The sequence below is a fragment of the Eublepharis macularius genome, chromosome 15 (assembly GCF_028583425.1).
Source record: "Eublepharis macularius isolate TG4126 chromosome 15, MPM_Emac_v1.0, whole genome shotgun sequence".
NCBI lineage: Eukaryota > Metazoa > Chordata > Lepidosauria > Squamata > Eublepharidae > Eublepharis > Eublepharis macularius.
In genome coordinates, this window is record NC_072804.1 from 53,022,646 (window position 1) to 53,043,303 (window position 20,658).

Consider the following 20,658-nt stretch of genomic DNA (forward strand, 5'->3'; position numbering starts at 1 on the left):
AGATAGCATCTTCTCGCGCGAGTTTTGCGCGATGTCGCGCAAAAGTCTTGCGAGAAGACGCTATCTTCCACGTTTTTTGCGCAACGTTTCACAACGGTATGGAAGCAGGTTAGTAGTGTGAAAACGGCCAATGATAACCCCCCCCCAAACAGGGTGATACCCTCACACATTCTACTAGATTTGCCGTATGCTATATGCCTTTACTCTACAGATCTTTTCCCTCCATGGATTTACAAGTCTTTCTGTCCTTTAGGCTAACGATTTACGAAGAAACACAGCTGTCCTACAATATGCTGTCAACAGTTCAAAATGTTGGAAGAGGAGGATTCAACGCTGTCCCTTTTCTCAGGTTTCAGAGGGGGACAAACCAAAGAGTTAGAAAGATAGAGGGGTCAGGGCACTCCGTTTAGTGCTCTGACTGTCCTTTGATATGTAGATTGCTGTTCTCAGGATATCCTCCTCCTGACCTCCTCCCTCTCACTTCTTCTCTTTCTGGCATTGTGCCAGGCAACACCTCTCTCCTTCTTCTCCCTCCATCTTGGCAGCATGGATGCAGGCCTTGTCCTGCCATCCATGTCCATCCTTAGACTAGATAAGGTAGTTAGGATCTGTCTCTCCGCCTTTCCTATCAAAGCACGGAGTTCCTACAATAAAGAACTCTCATTTCTTTTCTAACTATAAAGCAAGTGTATCATTTATTATTTTCTCTCTTGTACACACACCAGCCAGCAGAACCAGCTCACAACCACTTATAATCATGCTTCCTATGCCAAACGATAGACTCTGCTAATGGCCCAAACATGGAATCCTTTAATTAGGTTTCTGGAGCCTACACAATGATTTATTTATAACAAAACATGCCTCTCTTGGCGACTGTAGGATGCGGCGCAGACTTGTGCTGCTCAAGGTAGTTTGTCGCCCCAAGCAAGGTATGTCCATAGCTTCCTCCCCAGCTGCTGCCACTTGGATCCAAGCTGAGCCGTTGCTCGGACATTGCTGGAGCTGTGAAGGATTGCCAGCCTCTAAGTATGGGCTGGCGTCCTCCCAGAATTAACTCAACTTCAGACGAAGAGATCGGTTCCCCTGGCACCTTTGGAGGGTGGACTCTATGGCCTCACATTGCTGCAGAGCCCCCTTTCCTCCCAAGCTCCACCCTCCCCAGGAACTGCCCCAAATCTTCAGGAATTTCTCAAGCTGGAGTTGGCAATCTTAGTGATTCTGTGCCACCAATGGCCAGGAATGAACCCCGCCCTTGGGCACCCTTGTCGCTGTGCCGCTCAGGCAGGGTTTGTTTTGCCTTATGTGGTTTGGCTCCAAAACGGGATGTGCCCTGCACCGAGGCCTTAGCATTCCTGCATAGGTGATTTCAGGTGTATGCATTAGCCATGAGGCATTTCCCCTCCCACCCACAGACGCACAGTGATTTCACAGCTAAAGATGCCGAGGAACAGGCTCAGCACTGCAGAACGACAACCCTAGAGATCTGCACAAACAATGTTTTAGTCGGGCCTCACCAACTGGAGAAAAGCGTTGCCAGCCTCCAGGTAGTGGCCGGGGATCTCCCAGAATTACAACTGGTCTCCAGGCCACAAAGATCAGTTCACCTGGAGAAAATGGCTACTGGGGTGGGGTGGGGGGGTGGACTCTATGGAATTACGCCATGCCAAGATCCTTTCCCTCCCCAGACCCCACTTTCTCCAAGTTTCTCCAGGTTTCACCCCCCCGATCTCCTGGAATTTCCCAACTTGGAGTTGGTAAGCCTAGGAGGGATGCAAAAGCAGGTACTGCCTCCATTAAACAGAAACAGTTGGGAATGATGCCAATGTTTTTGTAGGGACTATGTTCCTTTAAAGCCAGATGTTCAATGGCAGAGGCATTTCCTGGTTGCTAAAGGGGTCGGGGACAGCTTTGCCTGCACAATTGTTAAAGGCATACAGGTGGTAAAACAGGAAAGGAAGCCCTTGTGGACATGTGAACAGCTGCTGGGCAAACCCAGCGTCATCCCTTGAGTCTGCTGGGTGGTGAGCTTGAGCAAAAGCACATTTTTGAAGCTGCGGTTTTCTTTGCAAGCTCTCGCCAAACTACAGCTGGCCTGGGGCCCTTTGACGGGCTCCTCCTTTCGGATAATGATGAGGCAGCACTTTCCAAGGAGGCTTTCAGCTGTTGGGGTTGGCTTTATTAGTGATTCAGCTAGAGCTTAAGGGAATTTCGAAATGCAAAGAACAAAAAAGCCAAACTAGGAGTGGAAAAGGTGTTTTTTTTTTTAAGCGAAAGCTTTTTTTAAAAAGTGTTTCTATGAGACAAACAAAAAAGGGGCCATACAGAACAAGGAGGTATAACAAATAAAGTTGGAGCGCTTAAGTGGAGGCCTGGAGATCTCCCGGAATCACAACGGATCTCCAGACTACGAAGATCAGAGATCCTGAAGAAAATAGCTGCTTTGGAGGGTGGACTCTGTGGCATTATCAGGGCTTTTTTTCAGCTGCAACGTGGTGGAACGGAGTTCCGGAACCTCTTGAAAATGGTCACATGGCTGGTGGCCCCGCCCCCTGGTCTCCAGACAGAGGGGAGTTTAGGTTGCCCTCCGCGCAATCTAAACTCCCCTCTGTCTGGAGATCAGGGGGCGGGGCCACCAGCCATGTGACCATTTACTCGGAGGGCAACCCACTGAGTTCCACCACCTCTTTTCCCAGATAAAAAGCCCTGGGCATTATACTCCGCTGAGGTCCCTCCCCTCCCCAAATCCTGTCTTCTCCAGGTTCCACCCCCAAATCTCCAAAAATTTCTCAACCTGGAGTTGACTACGCTAAATCACATGCACGCCATTTGATCATCTACTTTTAATCAATTTGCTGAAACGTTTGTGATCACAACCCACGTCCAGTTTTTATGATATGTTTTGCTTAGGGGTTTCCCCCCTCCTCACCTTGACCACCTGAATGGGTCTCTGGAAAGTGGTTTCAGGTGGGTAGCTGTGTTGGTCTGCCGTTGAAGAGCCAGATCCAGGTCCAATAGCATCCTAAAGTCCAACTCAGAGCCAAGCTACAAGTGACGTCTTACACAGGTTGGACACTAGTCGGCTTCCCTCAAGTTTTGATGGGAAATGTAGGCATCCTGGTTTTACAGCTTGGCTCTCCATTACAGCTGCAAGACCAGGATGCCTACATTTCCCATCAAAACTTGAGGGAAGCCGACTAGTGTCCAACCTGTGTCAGGCGTCACTTGTAGTTTGGCTCTCAATTTCCAAGATCTGAGCTTTCAAAAGTCAAAGCTCCCTTCATATGCGTTTTTGGTACCATAAGGCAGCATGAAATTTTTCTGCCTGTGGTGTGAGAGCGGTGACGGTCCATTCGCACATGCACCTCTTCACCTGATGTGTGAAACGGCTTGTGTGAATCAGCCCCAAGTCGTGCCGAAATCCCAGAGAAGTCAACGCCACATTACAGTTTGGAAAGGGAAGGTTGCTTCAAAGATAATTTTGACCTGTGTTTCAAAACCTGTTTGTGTGAATGGGACAAATGTAGGCATTGAGTAGATATGGTCGCAAAACAGGGTTTGTGGCCAGGTAATGTATGGGAAAAGCTCTTAAATCCCCAGCAAGCTTTCTCAGGGTTTCAGCCAGAGGGAGGGAAAAAAGACTCCCACAGTGAAGGGGGCAGCAGGGTTCCTTTGGTGAAAACAAAGGGTTTCTCAATTGCAGCTGTTTATCTAAAACTGAGAATCTCGAGATAAAATAAATCCTAAAAGATTCCAGGAGGGGGTTACTCTAGTTCAGCACTTGTGAGTAACTGGAAAGGAGGCTCAGATCTCTGAACAAACATTTCCAAGTGAACGCAAATAACCTCCGGCCCTCCTCCTTCCCCCATCGTCCGGATGAATTGGGGTTGCCAGGTCGAAATCTGGAAAAGAAAGAGACGGACTGTTTGTTCTGTAGAACGGAGGGGCTTGGAAAGAAAGGGGCTTCCATTAAGTCTGCGAAGAGGCATGGAACTCGGGCACCGCAGCCCTTGAAACGAAGGGGACGCTTTTCAAGGGAGGGGGGGGCTTGTGGTGTCTCGTGTCAACTGCATCTGTGTCCTTCTGCAACTGCCACGTGCTTTCGGGGCCTCCTCGACCAACATGGCTCTGTAGATCCTGAGGAGGTTGGTCCTGGGTGGAGACGGTCAGGACATGTCGGCTAAAGGAACAAAGAGTTCCTGCCTTATCTACGTGGGGGCATCTTGTGTTGCCTCCAGCCTGGCCGGTTATGGGAATTTGGCTGGCAGTTATAGCACAGCAGAGCAGACTCTATCATGGCCTTGGCAAAGACCAAACCCACAGATGCCTGGGTTTGATCCTGTGCCACATGAAGAAGAACCGCTTGTGCTTTGGAACACAGTGTGCTGTTTGGAACATGGATCCATTGGGCACCCCTTAATAAAATGACTCCTGGCATGCCATGATAGTATCATACATGTACATTTGGAAAAAGCTGAAGAGGCCCTTAATGGAACCGGGTTGGTTGATGCCTCCTCTCTGGCTATTAATTCCCAGAATCCTCTTCTTGCAAGCACGTCCAATGAGTAACCCACAGGCCAAGCAACAGCTGCATGATGCGACAGAAGCATGTGATTGCAATGTGTGTGCAAGCAGAGTTGCGCCATTGCCCCCTCCATCCCACACAATTTCCTCTTTGCCTCCAGAAGGCTCTGTCAGTTTCACCTCCCCTTCTAGGAGGCAAAGAGGAAATTAACAAACCCTCTGAGCTGAGATCTCCCTGGCTCTGTAGAGAGGGGGAATTGACAAAGCCTTCCTATCTCTTTTAAAACTCAGCTTCCCGGCTAACATTGTGACTCCCTTCACGTGCTCCTCCTCGTGTAATTCGTCTCTTGTAGCTTGGCTCCGAGTTCCAATGAACCCTGATTCAGATCAAATAAGGCAAGGCTGTTTCTTTCCCATAGCCTTTGACAAGATTACTTTTGTTCAAAGTTCAGCCAGAAATCTGAGTGTTTCAAGAAAACATTTCTTCCCTATTTTTTTCTTAGCCTTATTTAGGGCCAAATCACAGGGGCTATTGTTTTTCTGTGACTAAGTTATTTGTTCTTAAAAACAGCTGGTGGGGGGGTGTGGATGTGTGGATTAAGGCCATGGGACTGAGGAAGGAGGGAAAACTTGGCCCCCCTGTGTCAATAGCCTTAACCTCGCATTTCCCAGCCTAGCACTCATGTAACACCTTAGGACTGCAAACTAGGTTGGGAAATTCCCGGAGATTGGAGGATGCTGCCAAGAAAGGTGGGGTTTGGAAAGGGGAGGGACCTCTGTGGGGTATAATGCCCTTGGGACAACTGGTCTCTGTAGTCCAGAGGACAGTCACAGTCCTAGAATAGCTCCAGGCCCCACTGGGAGGTTGGCCTCAAGTAATACCTCAGAAATTCCCATCACAGAACTTCAGCATGTTGGTTGGGTCTTGGAATAGCGGGACTGGCTTGTGCACCGTTGTAGAAATAATCTATTTATCTGGTTTCCGTTCCCATATATTGTTTATTTGTACATATCTAATTGTCCTGACCTGGATAGCCCAGGTGAGCCAGAATTTGTCAGATCTCAGAACCTAAGCAGGGTTGGCCTTGGTTAGTAATTGGATGGGAGACCTCCAACAAAGACCAGGGTTGCAGAAGCAGGTGATGGCAACACCTCTGATAGTTTCTTGCCATGAAAACCCCACCAGGGGTCGCCATAAGTCAACTCTGACTTGAGGGCACCACATGCACACATGTGTCTAATTGGATTTTTTTCCTTTTGGTCCCTTCTCCAAATCTCAGGTTTCCCCCTCCTTTATTTTATCCTTGAGATAAGATAAGCTAAAAATGTGTGTGTGTGTGACTGGCATAAAAAGGTTCATAACCAAGTGGGGATTTGAACCCGGGGCTCCCAGTCCAACAACATCCTAACCTGTGTGGTGTTGTGATTCAACCGTAGCCCGAAAGTTAAATCACTACACCGCACATGGAGATAGATCAAGATGGGTAGCTGTGTTTGTCTGTAGCAGTAGAAAAGAGCATGAGCCCAGTAGCACCTATAAGACTCACAAAATTTGTGGTAGAGTATGAGCTTTTGTGAGTCACAGCTCATCAAAAATTGTGTTAGTCTTACAGGTGCTACTGGACTCTTGCTCCAAAAATTTCATTAGTCTTACAGGTGCTACTGGACTCTTGTTCTTTTCTACTACGCTACACGTGGCCTAGATGACCTCTGGCAAATTCACCCTTTACAGCTAAGAGTAGCCATTTCCCAGTTTATAACTACAGTGAAAATTCAGTAGTGAAAAACATGTCCTGAGCCCCCAGCTGAGACGTGTCAGATCGGATCATCCGTTCATGTGGAGAAAAGCGCCTTTGAATGAGTGGACTCCATCCAGAGACTGCTGGGTGTGCGTATGTGTCTGGCCTTCTTTTCTCACCCTTTTTTCTGCCTCCTGAAAGAAGGAAGAGAACAGGATTGCATGAAAGCTCAGTCTTTCTCCTACAGCGGCCTTAGAGGGCGAGGAAACAGCGTTGCATAATAAACCCATTCTCTTTCTCGGGGTGGGGGACTGGTGCTTTGGAAGCGCAAAGGAAGGCCATTCCATTTTTTAAAAAAAAAAAGCCCTGGTCTTTTCTATGCAGCATCCCATTCCTGGCTGCAGCCAAATTTCCTGGAAGGGATGGAGCAACCTGGTAATTATAGGGCGGAGGAGGAGAGGGAGAAGGGTCACATTGCACCCCGAGGGGAGGGGATGAAAGGGGTGGATGACGGAGGCAGGGCTGCAGGTTTATAGGGAGCAACGGCGGCTGGGTGGCGATGTGATTTCTTCTTGGCCTGATTGACTGGCAGCTGCAAGTAAGTGAGGGCTGGCTAATGGGGGAAGACTGGGCTATGGGGCTTGCCTCTGCGTAGGGTTGCTAACCTCTGGGTGCCCTGGAGATCTGCCAGAATTGCAACCGATCTACAGACCACAGAGAGGAGATCCCCTGGAGAAAATGGCTGATTTGGAGGGTGGGCTCTAAGGCACTATACCCCACTGAGGTCCCCCCTCCCCACCCACCCCTCCCAGCTTTACCCCCAAATCTCCAGGAATTTCTCAACCCAGAGTTGGCAAGGGTGTTCAATTCAATCCAAGTCACATCAGTCCAAACTGCAGATACTGGTTTGTGGCAGGGGTGTGTGACCTGGCAGGGGCTGTAGTTGCAGGGCAGAATATGGGTAGCGCTGCTTAGTGGTAAGAGGAAGAGGTGATGGGTTTGCCTCTCAAAGAGTTTTCTGGACCAGATCACTTAGGCATCGATTTCTACTTTAATATCCATGTGGAGTTCTTATTTTCCCCCTAGCCCCTCTCCTGTGCCTCTAATGCACAAATTCAACGGGTTAATCTTTTTTCTGATATTAAAGTCACAGGGATGTTGCCAAATACAATCGGCTGCTCTAAAATTTACTCCCTTCTCATCCAGCTAAAATAGTCAAGATTTATCACCTCTACTAAGATGACACAATTTAGATTCTTGATGCCTATTGTGTTTTCCCTGGTGGAGATTTTCTGCCTTTAAGAGCATCGTACCAGGCAGAAATTCCACCAACGAAGTATGTCCCCTGCACTGCATTGGTGTGCCGGGATAAAACTTTGCCTGTTGAATATCAGGCAGCTGTTTAAAGGCAGAGGAAACCTGCCAGAAAAATGTTGGCACCGCTCCTCCAAGAGGAAGGCGAAAACAGAATGGGATGCGAGAAGGGGCACGGGGGGGGGGGCAGATCTAGAGTTGTTAAATGGGTGAAGATTTAAGGAGCATGGCTTTACAAGGTATCGAAGACGTGGCAAAAAAAAAAATTGGGGAGACGGAGAGTCCACGTAGGATATCTGCGGAAAAGTTGCCAGCATTTTTACTTACGCCTTGAAAAGTAACTTACCTGCAGACGCTGTCATGTGATGATACACAGATCAGCAAGCTGTGAACATCTTTTGGCCCGCTGATCTCTGCGGAGCCAACTGCTGATGGAAGCAGAAGAACAGAACAGACGAGTTTTTTTCCAGCTCACTTGGCAACTCTGTTTGCAACCAGTCGCTAGGGAGATAGTGCAGGTCTGTTGCGTTAGGGTTCACCTCCAGAACCTGAATGCTTAACCGGGGAGTTTTCAGTTCGTAACTCACCTCACAAGACGGTCTTATGCAAGCCATTCTTTCTCCGTGCCAGCTTCCATCTGTACAGGAAGATAATCAGATTGATCCACCTTTCAGGGTTGTCGTAGTGATTGTAGTCCTAGAATGTGATTTTAAAAATCTGAAACGCCCCCAGTAGCAAGGCTGCTGTTTAAAGTCAACAGAAAGCTAACTTATTCTCTCTCCTGGTTTAATTTACCAGAAACTCCCAGGTCTGCTGGACAACATGCAACTTGCCGTATCCATCGCTGTGATCCTGATGGCTTTGTCCGTTGTGACAGGTAGGCACAAAAGCAGCGTTGTTATCTTAACCCAACAAAAGCAGAGAACATCACTCAAATCCAAACACAGACAAGATGTGGTTGATCTAGATTGTTATATGGGCTCCCTTGTTCGCCACCTTAAAGATGCCACAAGGCTCTCACTAAGTAAGGGAGCTGTCCACCGCTGGTTTTCAAAAGGAAGCCATTTCCCTACTTGCAAAACCAAGCTATTTAAATTAAAGCGGATCTCTTGCATATTTTAAAAAGCTGTTTTCTTAAACAGTTCTCAGGAACTCTGGTGTTTTTGTGGGAGGCAGCAGGCTTTCCGCATGCAGCGCTTTCCTGCTGACCTCAAACACACACACACCTATTACAGTTAGTGCCTCAAGCAGCTGTTTATGTCATTGGGGCAAAGAACCGGCCCCTTTGCTATCCATTTCTGCAAATACTCCAGTCTTTTCCTTCCCAATCTGGAAATTCTAAAGAAGAAGAGGAGGTTCTAAGGAGGCCCAAACTAGACCTTATGAGGGAGGGAGTTTATGCACAAGCCGGATAGGTGCGAAGAAGAGAGTGAGAGTGCAAACTCGCTACATAAGATCTGCGCAGTTTGTGATCCTGTCGGGGACACACCTTTTGCAGTCTGCTATCAGGAAACGGGCTGCATTCAGCTTGGTGAACCCCAGTTGTGCCAGTCTACCGTGGATCACTATCATTTAAATGTGTTCCACTTTCTTGCTTGTTCCACCACCACCACCACTTCTGCTTAGCCCCTCAGGCGGAGCCTTCCAGTCCTACATGCCAGGACAGGCCTCACCCTGCCCCATCCCAGGCGTAGTTAGAACATTTCTCATTGCAGCTGGAGACGCCAGCATCTTTGCCAGAGAAGAGCAGGTTTCCCGTTGCTGCTGGCCCTAGAGCAGCCTGCATGGGCAGAAGTCACTCAGCATGCTAAGGAGGTTTTTGTCTTGAAAGCAGAGCACAGATAATAAACAGTCTTCTTGAGACGCTGGAGGTGAAGCTTAAGATTGCTGAAAACTTTTTCCAGAAAGAAGGAACAGATAAGCCATTTTACTGTTTGGACCAAAACATGGCGGTGGGGAGATTGAGAGGAGCCTGTTTCTCCCTCATCTAAATATTCAAATTTAATTATTTATTTTGTGGAAATGGTAGCCTGCCTTCCCATTCTACTGGATCTCTCAGACGGGATATGGCAAGTTTAACAACCATATGAGACGCAATAGGTGAAACGACAAATCAAATTAAAAGTTCATCAGAACTTAAAACAGCAGATCAGTTTAAAAAAGCATCAGGACTTAAAAGCGCAAATCAGTTTAAATGAACACCTTGAACATGAGCTGGAAACAAACGATCACACATTAAAACCTTAGCTACCATCCTAAGCCCAAAGTAGCACCACCACAGGCAAGGGGGCCTGCAGATAGTAACCGGTGAAAAGTCAGTAAGGATGGTAACTCACACATGTCCTTGTGGAAGATGGTACAGAGACATGGAGTTCTTATTGGGAAACAATGCCCAGTAATATCTGTTTTATTAGAACCAACACAAATATCACAAAGCACTGAGGAAGCTTTTGAGCGCCCCAAAATTCTTCATCAGGCTGAATATTTATAAATAGAGAGGGCAGGAGAAGAGGAAAAGATATTTCCAGGCATCGGAGGGCTTCTCCATCATGCCCTGAAACACCATCTCCCCTCCCCCACCCTTCTTTTGACTGACCCCGATGAAGAATTCTGTAGGACACAAAGGTTCGCACACCAGTTTGGGTTGGTCCTAATTAAAAGGTCTTACACGACTCTTGTTTTTGGACCAATATAGCTACCTACAGTATTTGGTGATGATCTAAGCACTCGAGTAGACACACTCAGGTTTGTTTACCACCACCACCACCCCAAATAATGCAAAAGCTCGGCCAAGACATGAATTTCTGACATTTCCAACTCAATGGATTTGTTTGTGTTTCTTTTTGCTGTCTCTAAGAGTCCACTGAGGTTTCACCAACGGAGCCCACCTTGTCTCAAAAGTTTGAGAGGTTCCAGAATGAATTTCGGACTTTTGTTGACAACGTTAAAGAGAAAACCCAGGGCGCTTTCCATGACTTGCACAACAGTGAATTTAGCAACAAGACCAGGTGAGTTTCTGGTTAGTTCCTTATAGGGCAATAACCACTGGGGCTGAACGTTTAAGGACATAGCACTCTGGTTCCAGACCCTTACCATTAGTCGGAGAGGGGAGTTTGTTACTTTTTAAAAATGCACTGCTTGGCAAAATGAAGGTGCATTTTAAAATTGATTCTCGTTAAGCCCTGGAGCCTAGTTCCCCACCTCCACCCATCCTTTGAATTTTTGCACACCTGCTCCCAAATTCTACCCTGGGGCAAGATGTCAAAAGGCTTCTTCCCCGGACGGTCTCTGGAAAGTGATGTAGTTTGTTAGTTCTGCCAGCAGGGGTCAGGCCTTCTTGTATGATCAGAATAAAATGCCTTAGGCAGAGAGAAGAGGAAAGCAGAATTGGTATTAAAGGAAAATACTGCCAGTTCCTGTAGTCGCCAGTAGATGGCGAGGCAGAGCAGAACAAAATGTTTCTGGTTGCAACTTTTCCTCTGTTCACACAGCCAGTGTTTGCCCCCTTCTTTCCACATTCTCACCTGGAGTTCTGAACAGAGCCTAGGCACATAGATAGATGACAGCTTGGAGGTTGAGGATGATGGGACAAATACACATTCCTTCTACATATATTTGTTGCATGGGTGGGGCAACTTTTGGTACCACATTTCTTGCATTCAGAGGACAAATCAGCAACTGGCCAGAATCGGGCCCCCATGTGGGATGCTGCAGCATCCAGTCAGTATCACAGGATGGGAAGAGTAACTCTACCTATTGCTTAGCCAGGGAGAACTGAGGAGCAAGCGTCTGTGAAGCGGGAGAGGTTGCCCCAGTGTGCTTTTGTCTCCTTTATGAGCTCATGATGTGCAGCAAGAGATGTGCTAGGAAAAAGTGAGCTGGGAAGTAAGTTGTGGAAGAGTTAAGGAGAACACCTCCCTGATTCGGGAACACACTTTTATTTTTCTTTACACAGTGCAACTGCTTAAGGTGCGTTGTGAAACAGAAGAAGAGGGAGGGAGGGAGTCTCTTTTAGAAATCCATTCTCATCACGACAGTTTTTTCTGTGAAGAGTTGCTTCCCTCCACTTCTTTTACCCTCATAAAAGAAAGAGAGCACACCATATCTTTCCGGCCCAGAGAGGGTCAAGGCACCTCGGGGAGGCATTTTCACAGGGAAATGTGACAAGAAGAAAGAGTTAACATCCAGAGGAGTTAGCCGTGTTAGTCTGTAGTAGCAAAATAGAAAAGAGTCCAGTAGCCCCTTTAAGACTAACCAACTTTACTGTCGCATAAGCTTTCGAGAACCACAGTTCTCTTCGTCAGATGCATGGAGGGACCACAACATGCATCTGACAAAGAGAACTGTGATTCTCGAAGGCTTATGCTACAGTAAAATTGGTTAGTCTTAAATGGGGCTGCTGGACTCTTTTCTAGAAACAGTGAAGAAGCCCTTCTCCCCAAACTCATCTTTTCTTTCCAAATGCAACAGAACACAAAACAGAACAAAACCAAATCTCCCCCAAATACCCAGAATCTCAGAACTAGACATAGTGCCAAATTTGGTCAAAGGCTTCGTGGGGGAAATGAGTTGTAAGGAGAAGAAGAAATGTTTGGAGCAGCAGTGGAGAAGGGGCAGAGCCTTTGGCGGGACATGGGGACTGGGGAGCTTTGGTGGGCTGAGAGCAATTCTCTTCATATTTTCTTGCAATTGACAGGAACTGGTTCTCCGAAAAATTCCGGAAGCTGAGGGAAAAAATCCACACAACTTTTGGGGACACTGACTGAAGGCGCTCTTCTGAACTTACAGGGAAAGCGTATGCCCCCAGGCACATCTCTGACTGGAACGAAACTGCCATGAAGTAACTTCTGCCCCTTCTAGGGCAGCTGCTGCTGAATTTTGAAGGGCACCTGTACTAACTTCCCCTCCACCCAGCAGCCGCTTCATTTTCTACTTTTTGTTATGTTTTTATTGCCCTCATTAATCAGACGCAAATAAATGTTTTAAAAGCCTCTCTGGCGAAAAGAGATCTGGGTTGCTTGATTGGGGATTTTCTTCCCATTGTTGAATGTTGGGGGGAACTGAGGGTTGGGGCGGAGATTTTGATTTCCAGCTCTTGCCTTGAGTTTACAGACTTCTGCACAGGAAAATGGCATTTTCACCCAAATTTTCACAAGGTCAGACATCAAGCCTGCTCGCTTGGACAAAACAGCCCCACCTGTTCCCCGCAATGCATTCCTCTTCCCCCCTTTCTTTTCCCCGGAAAAACAGATGCACATATTGTGGCCAACCTCCAGGTGAAGCCTGGAGATCTCCTAGAATTACGACTGATCTCCAGACTATAGAGATCTGATCGCCTAGAAAAAAATGGCTGCTTCGGAGGATGTGCTCCGTATTATACCCCTCTGAGTTCCCTCCCCTACCCAATCTCTGCCCTCCACAGGCTCAGCCCCCAAATCTCCGAGAATTTCCCAAGCTGGAGTTAGCAACCCTACATAATAATGACTAATGTCACAATCACACTCATAGAGGGTTGCCAAAAAATTTTCCGCCCAGCAGCAGCCTGGTCCGACTGCAGGCGTCATCATGTTTATTTCCAGGGGGCAGAAAGTTCCCCTGCTCCTTTCAAGGCACAGAAACAAGACAAGGAAGGTTATTTGGGGCCAGTTGGCAACCTTAGGTTAACCTTTTGTGGCCGGGGTTAATTTCTATCTTTTTAAATATATACAGGGCTTTTTTTCAGGGGGAACGGAGTTCCGGCATCTCTTGAAAATACTCGGCAATAGTGCTTGAAAATAACATGATTTCAAAGAATCCCGTGTTTCTTCCTCATTTCCCTCTTGAGAGTTCCGCCACCTCTTTTCCCAGAAAAAAACCCTGAATATATATATATATATATATATATATATATATAAAATTTATTGAAAGATTTTTAAGAAAACCAAAAATTTTAAAAGGGACAAAAAGAAAAAAGAATATAAAGAAAAAGCGTTCAATTTTCTCTTTGACAAATATTGGCATAACTACAGAATCCATGCTAGTTCTGTTGTTATCAGAATAAAGCTTCTCCTTTTTCTATAATCCTTCCCCCCCCCCCCCCGTTTCTCATGGGAGGTGTAATTTCTGAAAGAAAGAAAAAACCCGGAATAGGCTGGAAGCTGCTGCGTTTTTAAGCAGGACGATTTGCCCCTTTGTTGGTGACGGGGGAAGAGTGCTCGGCACATGCTCAGAGCACTCTCGTCTTTGCAATTACATCCCACATCCCAGAGCTGAATGCTGGCATTCAAAAGCAAGGCTATGCTTGGGGTCTCTTAAGTGAAGCCCTTCTCCTAGGTCCCAGCTCTAACAACACTGCAGAGTTTTCACCCTCTTTGATGTCCATTTTCTCTCCAACAATTTTTTTTTGTTAAGCTTCCACAAAGCGGAGTGGGTTGATAAGTGGCCACAAGCAAATATTGCTTAACTGTGTGCAAACTGTCCTTGTCTCCTCTAACCCCGATGCCTCAGAAGTTTGGATCACTAAATAAATAGCCCTTTGGACCTGGCTGCAACCTGCCCCGTTGTGACGTCTGGCGGTATTTCAACAACAACAACAAAGCCCAATTACAACTGATTTCCAGACAACAAAGATCAGTTCCCCTGGAGAAAATGGCTGCTTTGGAGGGTGGAGTCTGGCATTATACTCCACTGAGGCACCTCCCCTCCCCAAACCCCGCTTTCCTCAAGCTCCACCCCCCCCCCCAAATCTCCAGGAATTTCCCAAGCCAGAGTTGGCAAGCCTATGTGTGGTCTCTTGCAGGAGAATGATCAATATGCCCCAAAACAGCTAAGTTGGCAAGACCGAGCGACATTACAGAGTGACCCCGTACATAGCGGCTGGAGTCAAGCTTCCTTTGCATTTCTTGCAGCTGATCTCAAGAGGAAGAACTGGTTAAAAGAAGTAAGCAGTTCCACGAGAAGGCCCAGAAAAGGCAGAGAAGTGTGTGGGCCAGCCTGTCTCCCTGTCTTGCTTGCTTGGTTTAGCCTGACACGACCTCAACACTGCCTCCTCGCCTTTTATCACTCAAAATAAAGGCTGCGGGCTTGCCTTGTGTGACCCACCTCCAGGTATGGCCTGGAGTTCTCCTGGAATTGCAACTGCAGTCCAGACCACAGAGATCACTTTTCTTGGAGCAAATGGCAGCTTCAGAGGGTGGACACTATGGTATACCATAGAGTCTAGAAGAAACCAAAGTCCTAGACTGGCATCACATCAATGCTGAACTCCCTCCCCTTCCTATACTCCTCTTTGCCTAAACACGGCCCCCAAATCTCCGGGAATTTCCTAAGCAGATTTGGCAACTGGTAGCTGAGGGCTTGAAGGGTTTTTCTTCCGCTAGATGCAAGGAACGTTGTGAATAGAGTTGCCAGATCCCCTTACCCTCTTGGGGGTGGGACCCGGCACTCACCTTGTTTCTTCTCCTCCCGACACAGCGCAATGATGTCACTTCCGGGAGTGATGTCATCATACAGGCTACAAGAGCACTCCTGCACTTCACACCGGGCTGATATGGGCCACAAATGGGGCCGAAGAATTGGCCCCATTTGGTTCCAAATCAGCCCACAGGACAGCTCCAGGGCCTGCGTGATGACATCACTCCAGCCAGGTGAGTGGTGACTGCCAGGGGACAGAGGCTGGGAGCGGGGAATCCCCCACCCCCACCAGGGGGGCCCGGCAGCCCTAAATCTGTGAATGACTGTGTCCAAAACAGCTAGTAAGCGAGTCAGCCCACACCTAGGGGTGCTGCTAACTCTGGGTGAAGAAATTCCTAGAAATTTGGAGGTTAGAACATAGGGATGGTGCGCTTTGGGGAGCAGATGACCTCAGCAGGGTATAATGCCATAGAGTTCACCCTATAAAGCAGCCATCTTCTCCAGGGTTGGCAGCCATACCCACAGGCCCTGTCTGCGTTACAGAGGCTGGGCTGGGTGGGTGACTGGCCTCCTGGTTTCACAAATGGTTACGGCTGGCGTATGTTGAACGGGATAAAGTTTGGGAAGGGGAGGGGGTGCCATCTGACGGGCCGCTTGTTGTTTCGTTTTTAACACATGAACTAGTTGGTTGAAGGGAATATGTCAGCAGCTGAGCACCTGCTAGGCATGCTGAAGGTTTCTGGTTCCATCTCTGCTGTCTCCAGTTAAAAGGACAGCAGGTGCCACGAGAGATCACAGAGGGCTGCAGCTTGCGGCAGTCGACGAATACGGTAAGGCAGGCATCTCCCTATAGTCACAACAAGTGATCAGGTGTCAGGGTTGCGTGCGTGTGATTTTTTTTGTGCTGGTGGCGAGTTTGACAGTTGCCTGTTTTCATCTGTAGAACGCTAGAATTTGAAGCGCATAACCACGTCCATTGCTGTTCATGCTGCCGTGCCTCCCTCCATCAAAAGCTGCCTTATCCTGAGGTTGGTATTGTCTGGAGATGCTATAGATTGAACTTGCAATCTTCTGTGTGCAAAGCCAATGTTCTACTGATGAGCCACGGCCCCACCCCTTTTCCTGAGCGCTTCTTCCCTTCGCACATGGTCCCGTGTTGTCCCACAACAGCCCTGGCGAGTTTTATGGGCGTGGAAGAGGAGAGATGGGGCAAAGAGAACTGGAGCAGCCCCTTCTTCTGCAACCACGTGCCCCTCGGCAGTTCAGATTTTGATGTTTGTCTCTGCCCATGGCCTGTACCTCTCATGTCCTGCATGCTCTGCCCATGTCCTGCATGCTCTCACACATTTTCTCAGAGCCTAGAGCTGCCCATCAGGAGACAAGAAGTTGTTTTGGCTTTGGGCTAGGATAAAATAAGGCAGCCCCCACCCCCACACACGCAGAGACATCACGGCTGGTTTGCTCTATTTAGGTTGCATTTCTTATATGTTTTTCTGTTTTTTATTTACCTGATGTAAATCTTTTACATCCCACCTTTCTTTTAAAAAAAAAAATCTCTTTGGCCTGCAAACCTGATTTAGGTGTGCTAACATGGAGAGGAACTCACTTCCCACTTGGACCTGGCTGTCAGGTTGTTGTTGTTGTTGTTGTTGTTGTTGTTATTGTTATCATCATCATCTTGGCAATGCTGCCATCCCCTTTGAGGCAGAGCACGGCAGGGCAGGCTCCTCGGCTCCCTTTCCCATTCTACCCTCCCTCTTTTAGGTCAGAGAGATAAAAACCTATACCAGAGATATATTATTGATCACACAGTAACAAGCTCAAGGGCTCTGACCAGAGGGAAATCGTTGCAATAGAACAGGGGTGGCCAAACTTGCTTAATGTAAGAGCCACACAGAATAAGCGACAGATGTTTGAGAGCCGCAAGACACGGTGCATTGAAGTGACTTCAGAGGAAGAGGCGAGTTTGCGGGAGTGTCCTGAAAGTGGCATCACAGGAAGGGGTGGGGTTTTGGTGCCGTATGCTGGAAGTGACATAATCAAAAGGGGTGGAGCTTGGGAAGAGTCATCACCCGACCTTTGACAAAAGTGATATCACATCCTTGCTAGGCTTCACCCCTAAAGTCCCCAGGTATTTTCTGAGTCGGACCTGGCAAAATATGAAAGACGTGGAAAGAAAGAAGGAAAGAAGGGAAGGGAAGGAGGGAAATAAACTAAAATAAAATAAACTGTACAGCCACGGCGATACTCAGAGACCTCTGGGAGCCACACAATATGTCTAGAAGAGCCACATGGGGCTCCCGAGCCACAGTTTGGCCACCCCTGCAATAGAATATGCCCCTTTGGCTGTAACCCTCTCCCTGAGTCACCAGAAGTTCAGTGTCGGGTCTTTGATGGGTCCGTAGGGTAAACAGCTGCAAAGGAGGGCTTTCCTACCATTGTAGGAGAAAAGTGGCATTTGGTGAAATTCTTACTTCTGCAGCACAATTCCAACAGCAGGGCTCTCTCCTACGGGCCACTTTACCAGTCACTTTCATAAGGGAAATGTAAAAGGCTGGCAATGGTTATGGTGCCGTTGTGCAAATCTTGTATCTGACGAAGGGAGCTTTGAGTCTCGAAAGCTTCTACCCTGGAAATCTGTTTGGTCTTGAAGGTGCCACTGGATGCAAATCTTGCTCCTCGACTGCAGATCAGTAAAATGAAGAAGTGGGGGGCGCACCAAGGCAAGGGGAAGAATCTTTAAAAATTGTACACCCCTACACGTTTTGCATACAGCTTTGTCAGGGGGAAGCTTCCTTTCAGTGTCTTTCCTGTACATTATTATTATTATTAATGATTTGCACCAATTGCAAGTTTTTTTCTTCCCTTTCCACCAATTGCACCGACTTTTCTTCTACTGCAGGCCAACAAGGCTACCCACCTGAAACTTTGCGCAAATCTGTTTCTTTACCAGTCCACAGGTTGACGAGGCCCCTTAGGGAGGTGGGCCACTTTCACACACCCCGGGCAGAATCACAGCAGGTTCCTCAAGGGGCTCTGAGCATCCTCGTCCACACTGACTTCTTCCCAGCCTGCCCTCCAAAACACACCTGCCTTTGGTTTCAGTGCTGTGCATTCTGCAGGACTTGGCTGCCCATGGCCTTGTGTGGTGGAGGACGGGGCGTGCTTGGGCAAGCAAGAGCCCAGACACGGGAGGAGGGGACTACAGAGAGTGGATGCAGTAAGCAAGACCAGTTGGTGTGGAAGTGGCACGGTACCGGGTGTCCCCTTAAGAAGATTGTGGCTCTCGGACTGTCTCTTCCACCAGCATAACAGCCCCTGCCTTGTTTGCCTGGACTTTGCACAAGTCTGTGGGATGTGTCATTTGGCAGCAAGGATCCTGGGGCGGGGAGGGGGAGAAGGGGTTTTAAAGAATGCACTCCCAGTATAAAGGGGTCGTGCCTGGTTCAGGCCCGAGGAGCAGGCGACAGCGCTGGAGAGAAGAGGGTGTGTTGGTACGTTTGGGGTTCACTCTGGGACCCTATCCCCTCTGCCAGGGATGCACCCTAGAGAAAGCTGAATGGGGGAGGGAGCAGTGTCTTCTTCGTGGCCGGCTTCTGCATCCTCGGCAGAAGATCGTGCGGGAACACTGGCAACGTCACCGAGAAGCTAAGAGCCAAAGCTGTAGTAAGAACGTTGGCTTCCATTTTAGGGTTTTTCCCACTTCGTTTTTCAAGCGGACTTTTGGCTTTTTCGGTAAAGCTCTGGGAGGCGAGGGCATATTTTCATTTTTGCATCTCTGTTCATAGGAACGGAGTCAGGCTATATTTGCTACCTGCTGTATGACGAAACTAAACTGGACATTTTACCAACTTTACTTAAAGAGGAGGGGAGGGGAGGCGGCATGGCATAGGCCGATCTCGTCAGATCTCAGAAGCTAAGCAGGGTCGGGGCTTGGATGGGAGACCACCAAGGAAGACCCTGCAGAGGAAGGCAACGGCAAACCACCTCTGCTTCTCACTTGCCTTGACAGCCCCTTGCTGGGGTCGCCATAAGTCAGTTGTGACTTGATGGCACTTTACACACACAATTAAAGAGGAGACCGGGGTATCAAGGAATCCCCCAGTTATCCAAAGTGTAAAAGCAATCCTTTGCTACATTCTTCATTTTCTGTATGTTTTTCATGTCTAGTTTTAGATCTGCAAAAGTCTCGTAACCAGCAAAGAAGAACAGTACCATTGATACTCAGAGGTATGTCTGTGTCCAGGTCCTGTTTGGTGTCGTGGTTAAGAGCGCGGGACTCTAATCTGGAGAGCTGGGTTTGATTCCCCCACTCCTCCACTTGAAGCCAGCTGGGTGACCTTGGGCTAGTTACAGTTCTCTGGAGCTCTTATTTTGTTCTCTATAATATACGCTAATACACTTCCAACTCAGAGCCAAGCTACAAGTGACGCCTGACACAGGTTGGACACTTGTCAGCTTCCCTCAAGTTCTGATGGGAAATGTAGGCATCCTGGTCTTGCAGCTTGGCTCTCCATTTAATTGAAGTTTACAGAGCAGCAGTCTATGGGAGGGAGAACATGGCGGTCGGTAGGGGAGTGCAGGCATCGGGCTCTCGCCGGGTGCCCCCTTCCCCTCCGCTGGGTGTGGGGGGGCGGTTTCTGTAAACTTCAATTAAATGGAGAGCCAAGCTGTAAGACCAAGACGCCTACATTTCCCATCAAAACTTGAGGGAAGCTGATAAGTGTCCAACCTGTGCCAGGCGTCACTTGTAGCTTGGCTCTCAGCCCCACCCACCTCACAGGGTGTTTTGTTGTTGGGATAATAATGGCATACTTTGTAAACCGCTCTGAGTGGGCGTTAAGATGTTGTTGATGTTGTTGATGTCGAATGTTGTTGATGTTGTTATTGTTGTTGTTGTTGTTGTTATAGGGTTGCCACCATTTTTATCAGCCTTGATCCAGTGCCTTGATATAGCATCCATAGATAATGCTTTCCCCGTCATTTTAATCAGTATGGTAGGAAAATCTTCCCCTGTTTAATTTTTTGCACGGTAGAGGCCAAGATCCTGGCCCGTTTAAAAGCTGGCAATCCTTATGAAAAAATAAGCCTCAGCTCTGTGTATGTGTGCACACGCATGCACACATGTGGCCGTTTCCACACTACTCACCTTCATCCAGAACAGGGCACAACGTTGCGAAAAAAACATGGAAGATAGCACCTTCTCGTGCAAGTTTGCACGACGTTGCACAAAACTCGCACAAGAAGACGCTATCTTCCGCAGTTTTTTCGCAACGTTGTGCCCCGTTCTGGATGAAGGTGAGTCGTGTGGAAACAGCCTGTGTGTTAATTTGTACTGTGAATGTAAATGAGCTGTGCTGTAGTTTCCACCTTAAGGCGATCTTCATGTGTCTACCACGTTCGATCAAGCTGGTTGTTCTTGATAAAAGAATGCTGAGGACATTCACTTTAGTCTAAAACCACCCCAGTTTTTCTACCAAAGATTCAGAGGAGTTAGCCGTGTTAGCCTGTAGTAGCAAAATAGTAAAAATTCCAGTAGCACCTTTAAGACTAACCAACTTTATTGTAGCATAAGCTTTCGAGAACCACAGCTTTCTTCATCGGATGCATGCATCTGACAAAGAGAGCTGTGGCTCTCGAAAGCTTATGCTACAATAAAGTTGGTTAGTCTTAAAGGTGCTACTGGAATTTT

At 47.8% G+C, this 20,658-nt stretch overlaps 1 protein-coding gene and 1 long non-coding RNA gene across 2 annotated transcripts; one reads left to right on the forward strand and one right to left on the reverse strand.

Annotated features, from left to right (window-relative positions):
* Positions 1–5,450: 5,450 nt before the first annotated feature.
* On the reverse strand, positions 5,451–18,041 carry LOC129343211 (uncharacterized). The gene is made up of 3 exons (XR_008598282.1): positions 17,887–18,041; positions 7,921–8,211; positions 5,451–6,454 (listed from the first exon to the last, which is right to left on the reverse strand). It is a non-coding gene; the product is annotated as an uncharacterized LOC129343211 (long non-coding RNA).
* APOC1 (apolipoprotein C1) lies at positions 6,757–12,580 on the forward strand. The gene is made up of 4 exons (XM_054999300.1): positions 6,757–6,858; positions 8,373–8,451; positions 10,432–10,582; positions 12,271–12,580. The coding sequence occupies exons 2-4, from the start codon at positions 8,397–8,399 to the stop codon at positions 12,338–12,340; spliced, it is 276 nt and encodes a 91-aa protein (XP_054855275.1). The 5' UTR covers positions 6,757–6,858; positions 8,373–8,396; the 3' UTR covers positions 12,341–12,580.
* Positions 18,042–20,658: the final 2,617 nt, after the last annotated feature.

Excerpts from the sequence above, each read along its gene's own strand:
- APOC1 (XM_054999300.1), top strand. The coding sequence starts at position 8,397 with ATGCAACTTGCCGTATCCATCGCTGTGATCCTGATGGCTTTGTCCGTT. Across the intron at positions 8,452-10,431 it reads GGCTTTGTCCGTTGTGACAG|AGTCCACTGAGGTTTCACCA; the intron begins GTAGGCACAAAA and ends GCTGTCTCTAAG. Across the intron at positions 10,583-12,270 it reads GAATTTAGCAACAAGACCAG|GAACTGGTTCTCCGAAAAAT; the intron begins GTGAGTTTCTGG and ends TGCAATTGACAG.